The 24,449-nt window shown below is 38.6% G+C and overlaps 1 protein-coding gene across 9 annotated transcripts in view; it reads right to left on the bottom strand.

The window, feature by feature from the left end:
- Positions 1–24,449, bottom strand: part of LOC127637612 (peroxisome proliferator-activated receptor alpha-like) — a 60,178-nt gene that overhangs the window by 1,869 nt on the left and 33,860 nt on the right. For 4 of the 9 annotated variants that reach the window (XM_052118756.1, XM_052118760.1, XM_052118755.1 and 1 more), the window contains 7 exons: positions 24,196–24,285; positions 15,531–15,676; positions 10,161–10,400; positions 9,458–9,615; positions 6,240–6,378; positions 5,406–5,605; positions 3,798–4,266 (listed from right to left, as the gene is read on the bottom strand). In XM_052118756.1, coding sequence (XP_051974716.1) covers positions 3,798–4,266; positions 5,406–5,605; positions 6,240–6,378; positions 9,458–9,615; positions 10,161–10,362 — 1,168 coding nt within the window. In that variant the 5' untranslated portion in view covers positions 10,363–10,400; positions 15,531–15,676; positions 24,196–24,285. Of the gene's footprint in view, positions 1–3,797; positions 4,267–5,405; positions 5,606–6,239; positions 6,379–9,457; positions 9,616–10,160; positions 10,401–13,220; positions 13,353–15,530; positions 15,677–20,354; positions 20,515–24,195; positions 24,286–24,449 lie in introns of those variants that run through there. The other 5 variants (XM_052118764.1, XM_052118761.1, XM_052118758.1 and 2 more) reach the window with 5 other exon arrangements.

The raw sequence follows: 24,449 nt of genomic DNA, 5'->3' as shown, positions 1-24,449 counted from the left end.
AAGATTAAAGAAAGAGAAGGATGCTAGACGTTTAGCTACAATAAAAAATGTTCCAGGGATCGACAAATTTTTTGTTAAATCACTAGTTTTTTGGGAGAACACGGGAATTGCAGACACCAGCAGCACTAAGTCTGACACCGCTGGCGCTGCTAGCGGGGGAGATGCAGCAGCTGCTAATGTTAGTCAGGGCGTCGGCGATGACCGCCAGGCAAATGAGGATATTCTCCTTGTCCTTGGGGGAGACAGGAGCGAGGAAGACTCGGGTGAGGACGAGGAATAAATATTAGGGGTGGGACGGTACATGCAAGTTATTCGTATTGAACCGAAACGGTACGGGCGTCACGTCTCGGTGCACGAATTTACACGGAGAATACACGGTATAAAAATAAATAAAACTAATTAGCGATACATATCGCTCTATTTCGCATAATGAACAGTCTGATCAAGATTGCAATGCTGGAGTGTGTGTGTGTTTGTGTGTGTGTGTGTGTGTGTGTGTGTGTGTGTGTGTGCGATCAAACTTTTTTTTTGGGGGGGGGGGGGCCTTTTGAGGTATAGTGCCCAGGGGCACCACACTGTCTTGATACGGCCCTGACTGCAACTAACCTACTTACAGTTTAGAAGAGACATTTACATGAAGCAGTATGTTCTCGAAGCATTGAGCGAGAGGAACTTTCAAAAGGCGGTACTGATGGTTGAAGTGTTAGCCTGTTTAAAAATGAAAATTCCATCAGAATTTACTCACCCTCATGTCATTCCAAACTCATATAACTTTCTTCAGGGGAATCAAGGAAATGTTTAGCAGAATGTTCCAAGGGCTATTTTCCAAATAATGACACCGATTAGGGCAGACACGTCTTGCTCCAAAAATGACAAATAAGCACCTGTGGCAGGGCGTAGGGCAGGGCCGGGTTGTGATTCCGCACACCCAGCCCCTAATCTGGCTAATCAAGCCTCAGAGAGGGATAAAGGATGAATGGAAGCTGCAGTGCGAGGGAGAGTGTTACGGGCAGCTGTCCGACACCTGTGTGTGTTTGCCTTTTTAAGTTGCTTATTAAACTATTATTTATATTTGTCAAGCCAGTTCTTGCCTCCTCATTCCATTAATCCCTTTACAGCACCATAAAAGTAGCCTATGCAGCTCGTGTGCTATATTCCAAGTCTTCAGAAGCCACACAAGCTTTGTGTGAGAAACAGACCTAAATGGAGATAATTTTTCACTTAAAATCTTCCTCTCCGTCGCATATGTCAAATCTCATTGGTGTCCACCTATACTGTATTTTCCAAAATATAAATCACTGTTTTTTCCCATCATCTGAAAGGTCCTAATGCTGCCTTTATGTGGTATTTGAATTATCCTACTTCCCACTTCTGAAGTCATAGTACTTCAGAAGCACATCACATTCAAGTGCTTTGTTGTCAGAGACATGGAGGACGCCAGGTTCACTTGTGTATATTTCTTGGGGAACTTTTATTTTGACACTGTAACATACTAGTCAAATGGCTGAAGATGATGCAATTTTGATCCAATGCATGCTATTTTCTCATAAAATAGTATAGCATCAAATAGTTACTGATATACGTAAATGTACAGTATATGACTGAAACTCATGGCAGCTGCGTGATTGAAACTGTACGCTTATCCTCCATGTTGAATGTTTTTTTTTCTCCCTAATTTGGAATGCCCAATTCCCAATGTGCTCGAAGTCCTCATGGTAGCATAGTGACTATTCACGACTATTCTCCACGGTATCCACGCACAACTCACCATGCGCCCCACAGAGAGCTAGAACCACATTATAGCGACCATGAGGAGGTTAACCCAACATGATTATACTCACCCCAGCAACCAGGCCAATTGGTTGCTTAGAAGACCTGGCTGGAGTCACTCAGCATGCCCTGGATTTGAACTCAGGTGTGGTAGTCAGCATCTTTACTTGCTGAGCTACTCAGGCCCCCCTCCATGTTGAAGTCTTCTCCCAAATTAGAAACTCAGGTTCAAAATAACCTCAGAGTTTTCCAGTCGTAATTACAACTTGAGGGGGTGTTCATGTGCAACTTCCACGAATGAAACTCGTATTTGTCATCGAAAAGTAATTAAGTTTCAGCACCAAAAAGTTACGCTTAAACTAACTGTTCATCTTTTCGCAAAAATTTAAAAGAGTATGTTTAACGTTTGCTTCCGAATGACTACAGCCATTGGTTTTGCTTAGATTACGTTAGGATATTGCTGCAAGAACATAAACGAACTAACAGTCATGAAGCATGTTTTTGTTACATTCTATTATATTATTTTCCTTGGAAATAATTGACTTCTGGTCTATCATCGGATGTTTGTTGGATGCAGTGAAAAGGCGGCTTAATGCCTGACTTATGCAGAGATACAACTTATCAGGTGTTGTTTTTTCTCTCAACATCGCAATTTGACCAGGTGTGATTTTATTTCCAATTTGGTATAAAAAAAATGGTGCAAAGACATGTTGCATGAGGTTTTAAATTCAAATGAGATTTTGGAACAACAGCAGAGAAGATTTTTGTTGAATAACAAAAACAATTTCAGTCTGATCCTCACATAAATCAATCGAATGTCTGGAAAATACTTAAATCATAGCGCATGAGTTGTTTGAACTATTCTTTATGGTGCTTTTGTCATTTTTGTAGCTCAACATTTACTGTCACTGCATGGAAAAGAGCACCTGGGACACAAGAATGGATTATGAACCGGGCCAATGGGGCAAGTGCCCAGGGGCCTCTGACTACCTGGGGCCTCAGGCTGAGAGGCCTGTGGTGGTGCGATACTAAGAAACAAGGCACCGCAAATGCAAAATTGATTGAAATAGACAGACAGTGCTTGAATGTGTGACAGCCATGTTATCTCTCCCTGGGCCCTGAATCAGAGGTCCTAAAAAATTGACAAAATAAATAATTACATTTTATATAATACTATCACATATTTGACAAACATTTCTGTATTTTAGCATATCTGCACTTGGCATTCTTACATTTACGACACTTGCACATTTACATGCATGTAAGGAAGCCAAGTGCAAATATGCTAGATATGTGTGTTTTGGTCTCGTACCCTGTAGCTTTGTGATTTTTTTTATTTTTTATTATTATTATTTTATTTATGATTACTTTAAATAAAAGTCCCCTAAAAAGTTGTGCATGGAATGAAAAATGAAAAATGAATAGTGGCCATTTACTAAAAGTTTTAATTTTTTGTTATCAGCTTCAGCTGAGTCACCTGGTCGTTAAAGTCTAGGGCAGCAAAGCCAGGTACAGCAGTTCCTTGCACAGTTTATAGTAAATATAATAAATAGAACATAAAAACTGAATTAGTGGTGCATTCAGAAGGAAAGCAAAAAAAGCTGTCAAAGGCACTTTTTTGTTTTAACGAAACATTATGGAAATTTAGACTTTTGTTTTTACATTTTGAAGTGTCACATAATGCAAGAAAACCAGCAACACAAAAAGCAGAATTCATGGGATTTCTAAATTCGATTAAATTCTGTTCATATGCTGAAGCATTGGAGGAAGAGGGGCCTCCAGGACCATAACCCATCACTGCTGGCAATGCTGACATTTTCTTTACTTTTCAAAACTTCTGTTTTATTCCATGTAATAAAGAAAATCTAATGGGTCTGAAACAACATGAAGATGAGTAAATAATGACAGAATTTAAATTTTGGGTGAATCTCTTCACTAGTGTTAGGTGGAAGTGTTTTGTTATGACATTTACATTGCCTCTTTTTCTCTAAACTACATTAATTCTAATTTCTCTTCCTGTGTCTCACCTCCACAGCAGATAATGGCTGCCACAAAAAGTGCCAGGTCACTGTCGTTGAGCTCTAGAGCATTGAACCTCATGGCAAACTGAAATTTTGGTTCCATCATGTCACTGAAGGGCTTGCGCAGGCTTTTCAAAAACTCGCGAGTGATGAAGCCAGCACCATGAGCCACCAGCAGTCCATCTTTATTCATGCAGGAGGCAAGCAGCGCAAACAGTGCCTCATACACACCATACTTCAGCAGAGTCACCTGGTCGTTAAGGTCTAGGGCAGCAAAGCCAGGTACAGCTTTTGCGAACTCTGTCAGTTCGGTGACCGTCTCCACTGAAGCGTATTGACAGCAGAGAAAGAGCCGGGCTTCGACTTCTCTCTCCTGTAGAGAAGAGGCATTGCTGGTTTCCATGTTACCATGTAGTTGGGTAACCAGTGTATGCTCAGCGTGCTGGAGAGTGTCCAGGTCATGGATGACAAAGGGCTAAAATGAAGGAAAGAGGGAACTGGGTCAGAGAACAGTTGTGCGTTGAGACCATTTCACTCTTTTCCCATGAACTCCTGGCGCATCAGTGTAACAGTTTAATGAATAGCATGTGCACCCTTACAAAAATCAAGAGTTCTGATGAACTTGCTGCAAATTCGCCACTCATTAATGCAAATGAGATTTGCGGCAAAGTCTTTATTGTCGCCAAAGTTATGCTGCAGGTTCATCACTTCCGTTGAAGAGTTGCAAACTTCTAGCAAACATTTGCGGCAAAACGCAAGCTCATTTGCATGTGACAATAATGAGTGGAAAATTTGTGGCCAGTTTTTACTTAATTACCTACTGACCTGTGGCAAATTCTTAGGGCCAGCAAAGCCTTCTCTGCTGGCCTAACATGACAATTAAATGAATAAAAAATTTGTTTTTAATCACTTGCCACTAAACCAAACAGTCATGCTGCAGTTAAAATTAGGCTTGCTTGAGCATTAAGTGTAATTTCCAGTTCTGGATTTCATGTGTGGACATGTTTTTAAATTGTCAATTGGTATTATTAGTTAGTTGCGACATATATGATGCCCAAATGCATAGGGTGTCTTATTCATTGTGAAACTGTGTTTTCTTAAATGGCATGAATCATACGGAAGGCCTAGATTTTAAAAGCACGGACCGCCACTGCTACTGACACACTTTCACTTAATAGCTGGGTTTCCATTCATGTATTTTCATGTGAATTTTAGGATATTGCATAAAAATGCTGGATAGAAACACCAAGAAACGTCTAAAATCTCCAAAATGAATGTTCTGTATTTAAACGCTCCTAAAATTGGCCCCATTCACTTCCATTGCAAGTGCCTCACTACAACCTCGATTTAAAAATTATTTTAAAGAAAAGGAGGGACGAGTCGAAGTTCTTTTTTGTGCAAATCAACATCATGCCACAAATGTTGTTGATTGAGCACAACTTGTATTGAACCCGGAATATTCCTTTAAAGTGAGGCACTATCAACTGCCACTGTATTGAAAAGACGGATAGGGACATTCATTAAAAACGTCCTTTTTGTTTTGCAGTAAAAAGTTATCATTTTTGGTGAGTCGCTTCATTTAGTTAGCTATCCCCCAACACTGCTCTCACTCACCGGAGTGCAAGTCTTGCCAGTGAGAAAGACACGTGCTTTGGCTTTGTTTATGTGGAAATGTTTGAGGTAGGCTTCATGGATCAGCCGGGCCAGACTCTTGGTGTCAGGCTGCTGGGACTCATGCGCTTCTTTCTCCCATATCTCCTGCTCTGCTCTCAGCCTGTGCTTTTCAGACAGAGGCATTCGCCCAAATCGAATGGCTGTGAGACAAGCACACAAATACATACAGTATCACTAAGACCAGGACACAATTCACGTACACTTTCACAAAAAAATACAGTGTAAAAATACAACATACTGCAAATACATATGTGCTCATCAGTGTGTTCATACACAAATCATAAGCGGTAGAACTTTTGGACATCACACTGCCACACCATCACCACCAGGACAAAGGGCAGGCAATGGTGTGGTGGTGTGATATGATGTAAATCTTTGAGGGAATTGCATTAGGTTATGCTAACACCAACACAACACATGACATAAGCTCACACTACTAGAGAAGATTAGACTTGGCCTGGTCAAAGTCCTGTGTGAACAGGACTGTGTATCTCCATGTCATCAAGTTCATCTGCATTTCTTAAAAATCCCTCTTCTAATCCATCATAAATTTGTGTAGTAACAATAGTAGATCAGCAAAACGATGACTGTCAGGGATTCTAAGTTTGTTGACCCTGATAGTGCCTATTAAACTACATGTTGCACAATGTTATTGTATTAATCATAGCATAAACTTGACAACCAATAAAACCATTACGGATATCTTGAATCATCAAACTATAAATCTAGTTTGTATCAAATATCCAAAGTGAAGTTTTGCTTGAAGAGTCTTACCATTGTGGGACATGCCCACTGCAAGGCACCTGTGGAAACGGCAGTACTGACACTTGTTTCGGTTCTTCTTCTGGATCTTACAGTTGCGTTCACACTTGTCATAATCCAGTTTTAGTTGAACGGTTCTCCTGAAGAACCCCTGTGGAATATTCAAATACAGAAACAGTCAAAATAATGCATGCTGAGAAAATATTACTTCATTTGTACTTCTGGTTGGTTGCCAGGGCATTGCTATGCAGTTGGTAAGGTGTTCTAAATGGTTTCTAGGGCATTGTTACGTTGTTTCTAGGGTTTTCTGGGTGGCTGTTAGGTAGTTTCTTGGTAGTGACACATTGTAGTAAAGAGGCCTTGATAAACATTTGGGCTAATTGCATGTGTGATAAGACCATTGATTCAGCTACAAAACTCGGTGCAATACTGACTTGTAAACAGGTTGGGCTGTGTGGATGGAGTAGGATAATAATGTTTATTTCCCAAGAAGCTGCATATCTGCCAACAAATACAGTGGCAGAGCCAATCTAAGCTTAATGTAGCATGCCTAGTCTGTTAATAAACATAAGTGTTCATATGGGAGAGTATGTGCATGGTGCAAAACCATGACAAATGTGCAAACCATGCAGTAGTTTCAGATATAATGGTTTGTATTTTTGAAACCTACTCTGTAATTAGGAATGATTTATTTTGGGGGACAGTCTACAGATGTTTCATAGTCTTAAATGCAGAGCTTCAAGCACAACCTAATGCTAAATGTTTCATCAAAAATCTGTAATTGTGTCATTTTCAATAGGCCATACAGTATTTCAGTATCCAGACTGCTGAAAGCTCTTGGAATATTACTATTTACAGCTCAAATGAGAAAGCAAGAATGACAATGGAGAGTATAGTATAGAGTATAGGGTTGTCACGATACCAAGATTTCAGTAGTTATTACCAATACCAGTAAAATGGCACAATAACAATTGTTAAAATGTTTTTTATTTAGAAATTAAAAATAAATATATAACATTTTTCAATTAAGTAAACACTGCTTCAAGTCTTCAATTCTTCAAGCTTTCTGTCTATTAATAAAGTCTCCAACACTTCTAATTTTAAACTATGCCCTGTCTAGAACTCTCTGGACGGGTCTTGTTTCCCTGTCATTGCAGCCTGGTATGTGTGGTAAGGGTCACAGTTACAGCACAGACAGTATTTACACGTGCCATCTGGCACCATGACGTTAGCAGCAGATGGGGCCTCCATGGATCTGACTTGTTGGTCCAGCACATCCCATAGATGCTCAGTCGGATTGAGAGCTGGGGAATTTGGAGGCCAAGTCAACACCTTGAACTCTTCATCATGTTCCGCTAACCATTCCTGAAAAATTGTGCTGTGTGGCAGGGCACATTAACCTGCTGAATGAGGCCACTGCTATCAGGGAATACAGTTGCCATGAAGGGGTGCACATGGTCTGCAACAATGTTTAGGTAGGTGGCATGTGTCAAAATAACATCAGCATGAATGCCAAGACCCAAGGTTCCCCAGCAGAACATTGCCCAGAGCATCACACTGCCTCCACCGGCCTGCTTTCTTCCCATGGTGCATCTTACTGCCATGTCTTGCCCAGGTAAACAATGCACATGCACTCGCCCGTCCACATGATCGAAAAGAAAAGGTGATTCATTAGACCAGGCCACCTTCTTCCATTGCTCCATGGTCAGGGGTTTGCATTGGCACTCTGCGGCTAAGCAGCCCCATACGCAGCAAGCAATGATGCTCTGTGTGTTCTGACACCAATCTATCATGGCCAGCATTAAGTTTTTCAGCAATTTGTGCTACAGTAGCTCATCTGTGGGATCGGACCAGACGGGCTAGCCTTCGCTACCCAAGCGCATCAATGAGCCTTGGGCGCCCATGACCCTGTAGCCAGTTCACGGTTGTCCATCTTTGGACCAATTTTGGAAGATTCTAACCACTGCATACCAGAAACACACCAAAAGACCAGCCATTTTGGAGATGCTCTGACCCCGTTGTTCAGCCATCACAATTTGGCCCTTGTCAAAGTCGCTCAGATACTTATGCTTGCCCATTTTTCATACTTCCAACACATGAAATTCAAGAACTGACTGTTTATTTGCTGCTTAATATATCCCATCCCTTGACAGATGCCATTGTAACGAGATGATAAATGTTATTCACTTCAACTGTCAGTGGTTTTAATGTTGTGGTTGATCAGTGTATATTCCATGCAAATTATCCAACATGGACAAGCACAACACATCCAGATAATGGAAATATGTATAAAATAAGGGCTCAGCCATATGACATACTGTCACAGAGTGGTCACTGTGCTAAAAACAGAACCAATGACGCACCTCTACACACCGACCATACCAGATGATAAAACTGGACTACAGTAACAGGGACCAAACTACTATTGCTTGTGCTTGGTTAGGGCATGGTGTAAATCTTAAACTATAATTAACTAACATGAAAATTGGTTAAAGCAGGAGCACATAAAGCTTGAACCGGTTACCTGAACTTATTCAGTTCACAGCTGTGATAGTTTCTGTTTATTTGACTTGAATTTCGAAAGTAATTTAACGAAAATGACCATGATTCTTTAAGACTAAATGTATTTTAATAGTCTCACCAAAGTGCAACGTGTAGGAGTGGTAAACCAAATGGGCAATAAACCTTTAGCTGTAATCGTCCTGTTTTAATTGCACCCTCAGGGGTGCCAATGGTCAAAGTCTGTTTCTACTAGAGAAAAACACATGGAAAAAATTGGTCTTGTAGTATTTAGCTTTATAGTAAGGAGAACAACCATGAGCAAGGATCAAGTAAGCGAGGTGTGTTGTGCATATAAACTCTATAAATGCTCTAGGTTTGAAATGTACCACTGACAAATATGACACAGAGTGCATGAAGCAACAGCCTTTGTACATGCTTCAGCTAACATGTATGAGGGGGAAAAGAAGCCGTGGGGGAGCTCTAAGTCTTTTTTGCAAAAGCGAGCAACCTAATGAAAACAGCACTATATTTACTTTCAGGAAGTGTGTGTGCTTTCTATTCCAACCATATTTGCCTTTATGAAAGTGTAACTGGCAGTCTTATGTTTACATAACTGTCTGCAATAATGCCAAACACAGAAAAGGTGAGGGAAGATTGCTCTTGACTTGTGGAACGCAACAAAGAATTTTCCACTGTATGTGCGTGTTTGTTAGCGTGTATGTGCTTGCCTTGCAGCCTTCGCAGGCATGCACTCCGTAGTGGAAACCTGAGGCACGGTCGGTACAGACGCGGCACTCCAGGGTAAGTGAACTAGAGGAGTTCTCATCCTGACCAGTGTTGGCTGCAAATACTCCTGAGGATGGACTAGAAGCTGGTGTTATGACATCTGCAAGACAAACATACACACGCACTCTCAATAAACCAATAATTTTAATGAAATAAAGACCAAATAGTTTTGCAACAATATACTTCAACCGCCCGTGTATGCACGCACTGTCAAATGAAGTATACTTTGAAAGGATGCATGCTCAACTGTACACAGATGCTAAGTGTCTGTCAAAGTTAAGTATAATTTGGGCTTAATGCAGCAGCCTAACCATCAAGAAATCTCATTAGGGAGTGATTTGGCACACTACAAAGGCATCGACTCCATGCGTCATACAAATAGCGCTCAACTTACATATATATTTTAAATTACACTTAAATATTATAAGTCAATACTTTGCAGTATTAAATAAAATTTACATTTATCTATATTTAACATGTCTCTCTGCCTAAAACAAAGTATCGAAGGAGGCAGCGTAATTAAGCTGCCTATCTTTAGAATAGCCTTCGCATTAGTAGTGCTATGATGCCTTAAAATGTTGTACGCACCGGCAGCTCACTATCTTTTGAAATTGAGAATGTGTGGCTTCATATACTGTTATATACCTAGGACAGTGGAGCTGTCTAATGCTGTGTTGCACCTCTGGTAGTCCAGTATGGGTTGAGAGCTAAAGGTATCATCACCTAGAGACTTAGAGATGTCCTCTAGCTCCTCCATGTCACCAATTAGCTCTCCACACAGAGACCTGTCCAGCATTGGATCGCCCAGCAGGGACGAGGGACTGTACAGACTCGGCATGTCTACCATGGTGCTGGACCACGGCAAGCTGTGAATCAATCATCAGTCTGCAAAGGAAAAAAGAAAGAAAGTGTAATGTAAAAGCCTTACTCACCAAACGTGAATTTTCGTCGCAATTAACATTTTGAATAGAAACAATGGATTCCTATGAAACTGTTCACACCTGGAGCAAACATTTGGGTGCTGCCAAAGCAAGGATTATTTTTTTTTTTGGGTGGTGTGTCTATTTTCGTTTTCATGAACCAGCAGTGAGGCAAGCATTTTTTTTGTTGCTGCAACAAATGCCAAAAAAATAAAACAAAATTCTCATATGGGTTCTATGTAAATGATATCACTGCATCGCTGCCTTGCATCCCCTTTAAAGAAAAGCTGTCTGATCTTACATGAATTACCTTCATAAATGTATTCCATATACCTGCATTTTTGACATTGCATTTAATCTTATGTGAGTTCTACAGTATATCTCGAATATAATTTATATTGCAGCATTTTTGCCTTTGTAATACTTTTTTCACAACTTTACTGATCTTAAGTGTTTTTCTTCACCAAATGTTAAAAACGTGATAGTTATTCCACAAAATTATGATATCATTATTGCTGTGCTATTGTTAAGAATTAATAATAGCTGTGCTGTCGTTAGCAGTTTTAAACTATGTAATAATGGGTCAGACTGAAGATGGGTTTTGTTGGTTGGAATTGGTATTTTATTTCTTGCATTACACAGACTCTTGGAGCGTTTATATGTCGTCACATTTAATTCGTAACATGCAGGGTTTTAAAGGAAATGTCTAACAGAAGTAGACATACATGGCAATAAGATACAGATTGTATAAGTATGGTTCCAATTGACAACATTTGTTTTAACAGTCATTATGTGTGTGCATTACACAATTAAGATTGTGAACAAATGTGAATAACACAAGAAAATGTGCGTGGCATATAATCATTTTCGATCCAATTGATAACATGTTTTAAACGTTAATATACTTTTAAAAACACGATTCTTTCTAATCACCCAATAGACTGTGTATACAAAATAATACTGTCAGTCAACTTGCCAGCAGGTGGATTGAAATAGTTTGTGAAAATGTCTCAAATGTTTTCTTTATCATTGAGCAAATCAACAACAAACTGGCCAGGCCAATTAATCGGATGCTATTTGACCATTTTGAGATTATCGACCGACAACTGTGCCTAAATTGGTTTATTCACAAATTTGGTAATTCCACCTTGTGACACTTTTAAAATTCACAAATGGTTTACTATACAGTAGTTCACTCTGCATATTAAGATGGGATAGGAGTATGTGCATCAAAAAACATCTAAAGAAATACTTAAGTAATGTGTTATGGGGTGTTTTCAGGGAAACCCCAGGCCCAGTTATCACAGTATGTTATTCAAACACGAGGGAACTGTTTCAGGTTGCATCATGAGAACGTGGAGTGAGCTACTATCAATTTATCTCATACAGTGGCCAAAGATCAAGTGCTCCATCAATTGGAGGATCAGTGGCAGTTCTACTTTGTATGGGCGAACCCCCTCCATTTGTAGGGGGTCCATACTGCCACGTCGGGGAGCTTCCCATGTCACCCATTCTTGAATCCACCAATGGGAAGGATTTAAAGAGTGTGTCTAGGTCAAAAGTAGATATTATGGGCTATAAGTATATAAATATATTTAAATCCCCCAAAAAATATTTACTTTCTATGAAATATGAATTGTGCTTGCCCAATCAAACATCATCTCCATGATTCTAGGGTGTTTTGGGTGGTTGCCACAGCATTGCTTTGCAGTTGCGAAGGTGTACTTGATGGTTTCTTACTGGCACCTTACTGGTTTCCAAAGTCTCTATTTTGGTCTTTTTTAACCTGTTATACAATCCGTCAGATAAAAATCATTAGTCCAATATCTTAGATAATTACCAGCATAACTCAGTTACCTCAGCAAGTCACAAGATTTGGTGTATGTTCAAATCTCTAACCCCAAGTATGAGCAAGCATAATAGTTCAAATAATAGCTTGCTTTATTCAGTACCACTAATTACAAAAACTACTTAAACATCAGTGTAACAAAAAAGGTCAAATTAAACTACAGATAATTTACATGTTTATTTTTAGTGTATAATATTTTAGACACCTCTGCTGTTACTTTCATAGAATCATTACACACATGTTGATTATGGTCTATGGGGAGCATTCTTACAACAAACACTGACTCATATTCCTGAATGATGGACACAGTGCTTCTAAAAAATGAGGCCGAGGAGAAAGTGAAGGTAAGCAAACCAGTAACTTAACTCTCTATCTGCTATTAACTGATTTTCTTGATATTATCATTCACTCACACACACTGTAGCCAGACGTTTCTTCCTGGATCATTGCTGAGCAGGAGATAACATCCCCTACAAAGGAATTAACTACTCTAAAGCTACTCTAAAGGGGTTTTGTGGGCAACGGTTCCACTCAACCCCCTAATTTCTTACAGCAGTGACAGGCTAACCAATGCCAGACACAGCATTCAAGCCCTTCTGCAAGGGATCACTGATTTTTGGAAGTAACAATACACTTTTTAAATTCAAGCAACAAACACATCCAATCTTTCTAGACAATTCAGAAAAAAGTTTTCCTCCACTCACAGTACCGCTAAATCACTAACAGACAATCAAACTTTGCGACGCCACAATAGGTGGACCAGAGACAAAGTTTGATAGAAGATCTAAAATGCTGAAAACATTCACAATAACAGCAAATGAAGGTAGACAAGCAAGCAGCTCCTGCAGAATCCTGACATAAATCAGCACTTGGCACAAAATCCCAGTTTCCAGCTCTGTCTGCAAAGGGAAACTGTCCAGCTTTCAAAATGTATACCTGATCTCTCCACGCAGTAGATTCGCCCGAAGCAGAATGCCACAAATCTTACCCAGCTGTTCACATCTGTTTGTCTCCAGCTGTTGAGGCTATCTGAAACCTGAGCTGAGGTGATTCTTCACTCAACACACAGTCGTCTTCCTGTCAACAACATTTCGACATGTACAACACTCACACAGATTCTCCTAGTGACAAAACATGCACAGACAAGTGCAGCAACAAGCGTTCCTAATGGAGAAAGATTTAGGGTGTTGTGTTGACTGGATATTAGTCAGAAAGAAGCCATTATGTGATGCATGATAAACAAGTTTCTTTACTTTCCAGTAGCTCAACAGGTAGAGAATTGTGCAAGCAACGGCATGTGTTCATGTGTTCGATTCTCAGGAAACAGACATACTGTTAAATGCATATCTTGAATGCACTGTAAACAGCTGTTTTTCAATTGTTTTACATGTAAACATGCACTAGATGGACATATTTACAATTGTGCCATGTCTCTTGCAGGAGCACCATGTTTTTTAGACACTTTGTGAAGTTAAAAAGAACTTCAACTGTTAAAAATGTGTTCCGAGACCCCCGTGTCAAACTTTTACATGAGATTGCATTTGTGTGTGGTTGTGAGCAGTATTGGGTAAGTTTCTTAAAAAAGTAATCCGCTACAAATAACTAATTGCTTCTATCAAATGTAATCAGATTATTTTACTGATTAGTTAATCGAAAAAGTAATCCCATTAATAATTGCCGAAGTTCTAAAATCACTCTAAAGCCCTTTTAACAGAAAAGAAAATGAATGTCTATATTTCCTTGTTCATTGTTGCACTAAAGTGATGTATATATGAACATAATTCATGTTTTAAATTCTACATAAACAACATTTATTTTAGAAATGTTAGTAACTGTAATCTGATACAACAATTTAAAATGTAATGTATTACACAAATTTTTGACCAAAAAATTTAAGTAGATTACAGTAACTAATTACTTTGTAATCAGATTACACACAACACTGCTTGTGAGACAGATACAGAGAGCGACAAGATGAAGCTACTCAATGTATTCAGTATAAACACACACGACCCCACGCAGGGGGCCAAATGAAGTGCAGAAGAGAAGCCAGTTTCCCCTGTAATGGAAATATGCCCATGGAGACTAGCTGAGCCATTAACCAGAAAAACTTCATAAACGCTTCCACTCCACTTTGACAACACAGATATCTCAATGGATATATCTCTTTACAGCAGATGTTATTTCCATTTTTCTAGTGCATATAACAACGGGAGAACCAACAGAGTACATCAACATATGAATGCATGAAAGGAATCTGCAAGGAGTCCTATTAAACAAACAGAACATGTAATGTTCAACGAGATTGAATATGTTCGGGACAACCTTTATACGTGCTTCTCATTCTGGCCAGAGATGGACAAACACAGAGAGACAAACACACACAGCCTACATGATTAAGAGGCAGCCAGTTTTAGAGGGTCAGAACTGATGGACTGGGAAACTAATACAGGCTGATTTTTACACCTCTTCTAACTTGTTGTTTTATACCAGCCATCCAAACTGATTGTGCAGGAACAATACAGCTTTCCCTGGGGGTATTTCAGAACCACGGGAACACAATTAATGTCAATGTACTTCAGATTTAGCTTGTTCCAGTTCATGGTAATGTGTTTTACAAAAGATCATCTCCCAGCTGAATGATCCCAGACAAACCATTTTGATCATGTGTTCCCCATAATGAATTTCACACTGTGTCTGAACTAAACAGAACCAGCCTTAAACTTACTGCAGCACTGAATAAGACATCAGAGGTAAAACACACATTTCAGATTTCCACTCCCTCCGCCAGAAATTAATGACAGCAGAATCTCGACACTCCCCATAGAGACAACAGATACTACTGCATAAAGATTAACGTAGCCATATGCAAGCTGTTTTTGAACAAGGTTTGAAAGACATATTGATTCCCAGCATGATAGAACTTGTCTTCCTTCAAACTTCAAGTGCACATCTGATAGATCTTGCCAGTTTGAATATGGGGCAAAATAACGACAAGTCAATTCGCTCAACGATGGTCATGTGATCAAGTGATGGAAAAACAGGCACAATAAAGCAGTGCAAAGCCAGTTTAAGAATAAAGTGATAAAACTCTTAAAAAATGTGCAAAAGAGAATAACTTCACCTTTACCAATGGCCATGATCGCACTATAGGCTTTCACTCACTTTAAGCAGACAAAACAAAGGCACATCGTGTTCAAACCATCTCCCAATCACAGAACAAAGCAGAATGAAATCAGTGCTTACCAGATCACGATTCACAGTTCTGCTCTGCCAGCTGCCAATAAATACATGCACCAAATCCAGGGACAAAGTCCAAATCCACACACGCCCTGCATGCCTGCTTCTCTCTGTCGAGGACTTTTTCTGCCGTTGAACCATCAAATGGACACCTAAATGAACAGAACACATCAGATAAGAGAGCCTTAATCTCGGGATGCATGCAATTATAAACAAGACACCTGGGATTTCAACAATAGAGGAGGAATGTCCTTGTACCACAAGCCCAGGAAACATCATGTCTGTTTAGTACATTCAGCAAATAGAGAAATAACTTGAAGCTTGAACACATCCATATTCTGGGTTTTCTGAAATGCATTGGGACTGAATATGAAGCTTGGAAGCAGGTGTTTCCGTGTAGGCCATGTGTTTCTCTATCTACTCTAGTTCTAGTTCCCTTTCAGCTTGGAGATAAATTCATGGCCAAACATTTGCTGTGCTAAATAAAATGTATAAAATATAATAATATCTAATACATGCACTCACTGCACTTCCGCGCACGAGGCATTTATTATTAATAGTATGCCCTTACTAAAACCCCTTATCTAAATCTAACCAATCAGTAGAGTGTGTAAATATGATAGGAAGCTGTTGAGTCTGACAGAAGCAAGTAATTGTCACGTATTAGATGGAAACGATGTCCAGCAACGTCATTGGCTGTAGTGAAGTTCGTACGAATGCAGTTGTACGATATCATACCAATTAGCCAAATTTAGAAAGGTTGTATGAATCCTTATGATTTTGCCATGAGAGTGTGTTGTCTGCTGTTGTAGCCCATCTGCCTCAAGGTTCAACATGTTGTGCATTCGGAGATGCTATTCTTCTCACTACAATTATACAGAGTGGTTATCTGAGTTACTGTAGCCTTTCTGTCAGCTCAAACCAGTTTGCTATTCTCCGTTGACCTCTCTCATTTTTTGGTTTTTGGCAACATTCTGAGTAAATTCTAGAGACTTTTGAGCACGAAAATACCAGAAGATAAGCAGTTACACAAATTCTCAAACCAGCCCGTCTGGCACCAATCAAGCCACAGCCGAAATCACAGAGATCACATTTTTTTCCCATTCTGATGGTTAATGTGAACCTTAGCTAAAGCTCCTGACCCGTATATACATGATTTTATGCACTGCTGCCTCATGATTGGCTGATAAGGTAATCGCATGAAGAAGTAGGTGTACAGGTGTTCCTAATAAATTACTCAGTGTATGTATGTAATAATAGATAATATACACTCACCTAAAGGATTATTAGGAACACCATACTAATACTGTGTTTGACCCCCTTTCGCCTTCAGAACTGCCTTAATTCTACGTGGCATTGATTCAACAAGGTGCTGAAAGCATTCTTTAGAAATGTTGGCCCATATTGATAGGATAGCATCTTGCAGTTGATGGAGATTTGTGGGATGCACATCCAGGGCACGAAGCTCCCATTCCACCACATCCCAAAGATGCTCTATTGGGTTGAGATCTGGTGACTGTGGGGGCCATTTTAGTACAGTGAACTCATTGTCATGTTCAAGAAAACAATTTGAAATGATTCGAGCTTTGTGACATGGTGCATTATCCTGCTGGAAGTTGCCATCAGAGGATGGGTACATGGTGGCCATAAAGGGATGGACATGGTCAGAAACAATGCTCAGGTAGGCCGTGGCATTTAAACGATGCCCAATTGGCACTAAGGGGCCTAAAGTGTGCCAAGAAAACATCCCCCACACCATTACACCACCACCACCAGCCTGCACATTGGTAACAAGGCATGATGGATCCATGTTCTCATTCTGTTTACGCCAAATTCGGACTCTACCATCTAAATGTCTCAACAGAAATCGAGACTCATCAGACCAGGCAACATTTTTCCAGTCTTCAACTGTCCAATTTTGGTGAGCTCTTGCAAATTGTAGCCTCTTTTTCCTATTTGTAGTGGAGATGAGTGGTACCCGGTGGGGTCTTCTGCTGTTGTAGCCCATCCGCCTCAAGGTTGTGCGTGTTGTGGCTTCACAAATGCTTTGCTGCATACCTCGGTTGTGACGAGTGGTTATTTCAGTCAAAGTTGCTCTTCTATCAGCTTGAATCAGTCGGCCCATTCTCCTCTGACCTCTAGCATCAACAAGGCATTTTCGCCCACAGGACTGCCGCATACTGGATGTTTTTCCCTTTTCACACCATTCTTTGTAAACCCTAGAAATGGTTGTGTGTGAAAATCCCAGTAACTGAGCAGATTGTGAAATACTCAGACTGGCCTGTCTGGCACCAACAACCATGCCACGCTCAAAATTGCTTAAATCACCTTTCTTTCCCATTCTGACATTCAGTTTGGAGTTCAGGAGATTGTCTTGACCAGGACCGCACCCCTAAATGCATTGAAGCAACTGCCATGTGATTGGTTGATTAGATAATTGCATTAATGAGAAATTGAACAGGTGTTCCTAATAATCCTTTAGGTGAGTGTATAATAATCAAATGTGTATGACAAAGAATAGGGTGAGAGAAAATTGCCAGTCACTTTGAGATTGTGCAAAAAGGATGTAAAATTACTTCATTTTAAGGGAACATATTTTAACGTCTTGCCTTAAAAGCTATGGAGGTTCAGAAGAATTGCTTAAATTCAAATAGCTTTTCTAAAAAAAGAATAATAATAAAAAAAAAAAAAACAATCGTCAGACCAAAAGATAATGTGATTTATTTGCAATGTAATTAGTTACTGTAATCTAATTACTTTCAGTCACAAAAAGTAGTGTAACACATTACATTTTAAATTATTGTAATCAGATTACAGTTACTGACTTCCAATGGAAGTAATTACTTTTAAGTACATTACTTGGGTTACAAATATTTCTAAAAACATATTGTGTGTAATACAATAACAATGCGAGTTCATATGAACATTTTGTTGCATTTCCGTGACAACTGAAGGGTGTGCGACAATGAACAAGGAGAAAATAGACATTATTTTGAATTTGAGGAGCGAAGAAAAAAATATTGTTTGTGACACGTGTTTTAGAAAGTAACTTAAAAGTAAAGTAATTAGTAATGATTACTTTTCCAATTAAGTGATCAGCAAAGTAATCTGATTATACATTTTGAGAAGTAGTTAGTAGTAATTTGTAGTGAATTACTTTTTTTTATTTTTTATTTACCCAACAGTGCTTATGTGTGGTTTCAAATAGAACAATACAAGTGGTGGTGGTGTAGTGGTCTAAACCACATAACTGGTAAACTGGTAATCAGGACGCTGGTTCAATCCCCACAGCCACCACCATTGTGTCTTTGCGCAAGGAACTTAACTCCAGGTTGCACTGGGGGGGGGGATTGTCCCTCTAAGAAGTGCACTGTAAGTCGCTTTGGATAAAAGCATCTGCCAAATGCATAAATGTAAATGTAATACAATCTGATAATCTATTAATTGATTTGATATAGCTCAAGCCTGGTATTGAATGAGCCTCTTAAGAGTACCAACACAATGGCGTCAAACACTGGGAAGATGACACAAAGGTACATGTGATCAGTTACATATCTGTACACAATCAACAAATCCAAGAGGCACTCTTGTTATAGCTATGTGGGCTACAAAAAAAGCTGTGTCAAAACCACTTTCACTGTCAAATTTGTAGCACTACATCACATCCAGAGCAGGACAATGTACTGGAAAAAATGTATACTTATTAAATATTCAGGTTATCATTTTAAATGAACTTTACATGAGCAACTCAGTAACTTATGTCTGTGTGTCATGTTGGACAGTTTTAGATGACTTTAATCAATAACAGTGGAAGAGTCAAATAACAGGACGGTTAGTGAGATTAAGCGAGTAGTATTCGGCTGATCATGTGATTCTGACCCTCTCCATGTAGAATAAAACAGCTTTTATAAGGTTACTGATATGACTGGAGTCTTCATTTTAATGTGAGTGCTCATGATGTCCTACATACATTGCAAATATTTCCATTAACGTCTTAAGGAGCTCAACGTTTTTTAATTTTTAATTAAATTTAACGTTTTTCAACCTTTAAGGAAACATTTTGGAAGGGAAAGTATAAGATTCATTCTATATTCATTTTAACAAAGGAATTTAGAACTCTAAATTTCTAAATAATAGGATTTGAATTTAAATTCTAAATAAGTGAAACTGTAACACTTTTATAATTATAGAGCTATTAAATTATCCTAACTGATATAGGAGTTCATGATCGACATGATTATTATATGCATATATTAACATTAACCAAGATGAAAAAGTGCTGTAAAAGCGAGGTTCAATGTTTGTTCATGTCAACTTTTGCATAAACTAATATTAGCTAATGTATACTGCATAATTGTAAGAATTGTATCACAGCATGCACAGGAAAAACTCTCCTAGAAACACCTGCACAACTTCTTCAGGTTACATGAGCTTCATTACATCTGATTATATCACATGGCAGAAGACTCTCAGAATGAGTTCGTCTGTGCCCTAGAATAACAACCAAACAAGAAAAATAACCAAAGAATGAACTAAGTAAACTTAAAAGACCAACCTATTTTCATGCCAGTGCAACACAGAAAGTTCCATATAGTTCAATACAATGCGTCTGTGATTTATCACATCGTGACACGAGTCTTATACATTTAAGTACAAGCAGTATGAAGCTAGCTGTTCAACTGAAAGTAGCACATGTATATATGTTATTATGTGAATATTTGCTTTGCCTTAGTTAAAAGCGTACAATTACAGTCATTACGGCCATAAAACCTGATAAAACATGATCATAAAGTTGCACAAGCGCATTGTTTACAAGAGCGGTGCGTCTACCTCTCAATCCCAGACCGCCATGCATGCAGAAATAAAACACACGGGATTTGACACGGCTGAGACTCGGACATGTGGCGCGAGGGAGGCTGCAGTGCTCCTTCAATGTGCTATTTATAATTCACCGCAACCGCTGCTGTCAAAACGCTCTGACACGAGTCAACCTCACCCGTTCCGGATGCGACAGTACACACCTCCTGACACTCCTATGGATTCAGCCAATCGTCGAAGGATTTATGAGGCGAAGCCACGCCCACCATCAATTTACGGTTGAGTTGCTGGGCAACAGACCTCATTGTGTGGAGCTATGCAGATTAAATTATTTTAGAATGTTGAAACCATCTCAACATTCAAGAACCAGCTGAAAACAGATCTATAGACCTTTTTCACAGACCGCGATGACGCGTTTCCGCTTTATTTAGCAGCGTCAATCTAGCAATTTTTTTATATGATAATTTTTTTTTAAATATTGAGTGTACGTTTATACAATTTTTCTTTCTGTTATATTACCCAGTTTATATTAGTTTTAAAAAACGAATTACCACAGCTGCGAGGGTTTTCGATCACAGTGTGAAAGAGGTCTATTCCGTGAACAATTAACCAGTCCACAATAACTGCACTTACTATTTAATAATTACATTTAAAGGGATAGTTCACCCAAAAATAAAAATTCTCTCATCATTTACTCACCCTCACGCCATCCCAGATGTGTATGACTTTCTTTCTTCTGCTGAACACAAAGATTTTTAGAAGAATATTTCATCTCTGTAGGTCCTTACAATGCAAGTGAATGGTGGCCACACATGTGAAGCTCCAAAAATGACATAAAGGTTGTCCATTGGTTAAATCCATATCTACAGAAGTGATATGATAAATTTGGGTCTGAAACAGATCAATACTTAAGTCCTTTTTTTACTCTAAATCTCCACTTTCACATCTGAAAGTCACATTTGGTTTAGATTCACTTTCACATCTGAAAGTGAAAGTGGAGATTTAGAGTAAAAAAAGGACTTACATATTTATCTGTTTCTCACCCACACCTATTATATCCCTTCTGAAGATGTGGATTTTTTAATGTGATTTTTGGAGCTTCAAAGTTCTGATCACCAAAGGCTTGCATTGTATGGACCTACAGAGCTGAGATATTATTCTAAAAAGATTAATTTGTGTTGAGGAGAAGAAGAAAGTTATACACATCTGGGATGGCATGAGGGTGTGCAAATGATGAGAGAATTTTCATTTTTGGGTGAACTATCCTTTAAAAAAAAAAAAAGCTTTCCTTGTCTGTCTCTGTCTTCTGTGGTAGCTACTCTGAGAACTTGGCAGTTTGCTTGCTATGTTCCTAATTTGTATATCGCTTTGGATTAAAACGTCTTCTAAATGACTAAATGTAAATTTAAACGTAGAGACAAAAAGTTCACATACTCGTAGAAATCAATGGTTTATAATTTTGCATCATATCCATAATAATAATATGGCAACCCATTTAAAAGAGTTAATAAAATCAGAATTTAAAATGACAAATATTGACATAGTAATACATTAACTTTAGTTTGAAGAGAAGAAACTTTACCTTTGAATAATCAAAATTACTGATAAATGAGCCTTTCACAACTGCCACTTCTGCCACCTACTGGTGATATTCTGAAATTACCACATGATCATCGCAGCAACTGAATTCACAAAAAGAAAAAGAAAAAATTATATGTATATATATATATATATATATATATATATATATATATATATATATATATATATATATATATATATGTATGTGTGTGTGTGTGTGTGTGTGTGTGTGTGTGTGTGTTCCTGTTATAGCTGATTTTATTAATATATATAATAATATATTGATTTTAATAATATATAAATATATTCTTTCTGAAATAACTGGTTTTAATTGCCAAAGTCACGTTGAGATCAAGTTGCCAGATCCTGTCATGTATTTATTCATTTATGCACATTTCATTTATTCCATTCTTAGACCTTATTTTTCATGCATTTTAAATTAAGCACAAAAGGACTGAAATTAAGTTTTTTTTATAGACATAGTGGTCTATTATAATTCGACTTGCTTGTTTAGTAGCATCGTTTTGAAAAAAAGGAAAAGCTCTTGAGAACTAAAAGGGCCAAACCGAGGTCACAAGGGAGTAATATTAAATCCTTATCCTCTGTGGATTATTGTAATGTGCATAACAAGCAAAGCCATTTACTGCACAATGGTTAATTCCTCACTCCCTCCGGTAATACTGACATAATCAACATTCATAACACCTGTTTCCAATGAAATCAAACTTTTGCAAGGTGACCTGGCCAGTGTTTTAGATTCATCACATTCTGTCCTTCTCCCAGGCTGATATTCCTCTTGTGTGAGTGCCAGTCTAGGGGCGCTCGGGAGGATATCTGCCAGCCAGTGCCCAAACATTGTGCAGTAGTGAAAGGCCAGTCTGTCTTAAACCCTGTAACAGTTAACATTGGCTAACGGAGTCTGGGGCCATGACATGTTTTATTTACAGTACAAGCAACACTGGCAGAAGTATGGGAAGCTCAACACTGCATCTTTAATAGGAGTAAAAGAAAACACAGCCATATCTCTTGGTCCAGCTTCGTCCTTATATTCAGGAGACAAGAGACATCTTTATTCATGCTGATATGTAACAAGGTACTACACATATTCATTATAGCATTATTTAAATGCAACATGCATGTGGAAGAAATAAAGAAAAGTGAAAACAGGCAGATTTAGAATTTTCAAACTCTTTTTATTCAAGCTTATAGTATCAGAGAACTGTGCTGTATGTGATGATCAATGCATGAGATGTAAGTGATGAAATCAAGGTATGTGCTGTATGAAATAGCAAGCTCAAAATCACAAGTGGAAGATTGGGATACTTAAGTCACTTTTTTCTTAAGAAAATCACTCACTGAACCGAGGATGTCTCGCGGTGTTTTGCTGCCCTTCAGGGAAGGCAGTAGGTTGTATAGTTATCTCCTGATGGGGCAAAATCACAACCCTGAAACCACACAACCTACTACCTCACCCTGTACGAACATCACTGTTGAATATCCACTATAAAAACAAACTTGAATTCTTATTAACCTTTACAATAATGTCATTTTTAGAAAACAGAACCTCTTGCAATCTATCATGTTAGACTCAGTGGGGATTTTATCAAATAAAATAAAGCAATAATTTTAGAATTACATTTTATTAGCCCACAGTATTTGATCCAGGTCACATTTAAAATGTATAGACTTTATATTTATAACACTGACTCTATTGCTCTAAAAGAAGAATTTAATGTAATTACTGACAATTTGTTGGGAAAACATTTTTATGGTATTTGTGAGATGAAAATGTGATTTTGTAAATGTAACATTTATGCATGTATCAAGACAAAAAGCACATCTTAATAAACAACACCTTAACATTGGAGTCAGTGTTGTCCTCCATGGTCGATATTGTCTCGAGCCAAGCGATGACATTACGGTCACTTCGGGAAAGACAGTAAGTTGTATAGTTATCTGACAGCAAGGGTTAAACCCTCAAACTATACAACCTACTACCTCACCCCAAACGACAGTCTCTCTCTTTCCTCTTCCCACAAAGATGGCTTTGATTTCCTTCACCTTATTGTTTTCTGACAGAATGCCTAATGCCTAATATGACAATCAGTGCACAACATTTTACAAATCCCCATGTAACTGACAGGATTAAGTGATATTGTGTATCAAGAGCTGAGGAAAGACATTAACTGTAATATAACTTCTGTGACGTCAGTACTAGAAAGCACGATTTTCATAAAACACTCTCTGCTGTGCACCAAACTCCAACAATCACCTCTGACTCCAAAGCTTCAGTCTGGGATCTTTCATAACCATCAATGTCACCAACATGAGAAGGTAGACAGTCACCTCCTGAGTTTGCCATCTGTGAGAGAGAGGACGAGAGGGAGAGAGAGGATTATTCACATATTTAAGTCACTAAAGTATCTCCATGCCCTGTTTGACTTCCTGTCATCTGCTGTGTGTTGTCTGGTGTAGTGTGCACTCTAGTGCTGGCCCTCATAGAAGACAGGTGTGTATGGGAGGATT

The sequence above is a fragment of the Xyrauchen texanus genome, chromosome 45, assembly GCF_025860055.1.
Source record: "Xyrauchen texanus isolate HMW12.3.18 chromosome 45, RBS_HiC_50CHRs, whole genome shotgun sequence".
Taxonomy (NCBI): Eukaryota; Metazoa; Chordata; class Actinopteri; order Cypriniformes; family Catostomidae; genus Xyrauchen; species Xyrauchen texanus.
This window is presented reverse-complemented; position numbering and strand designations above follow the sequence as displayed.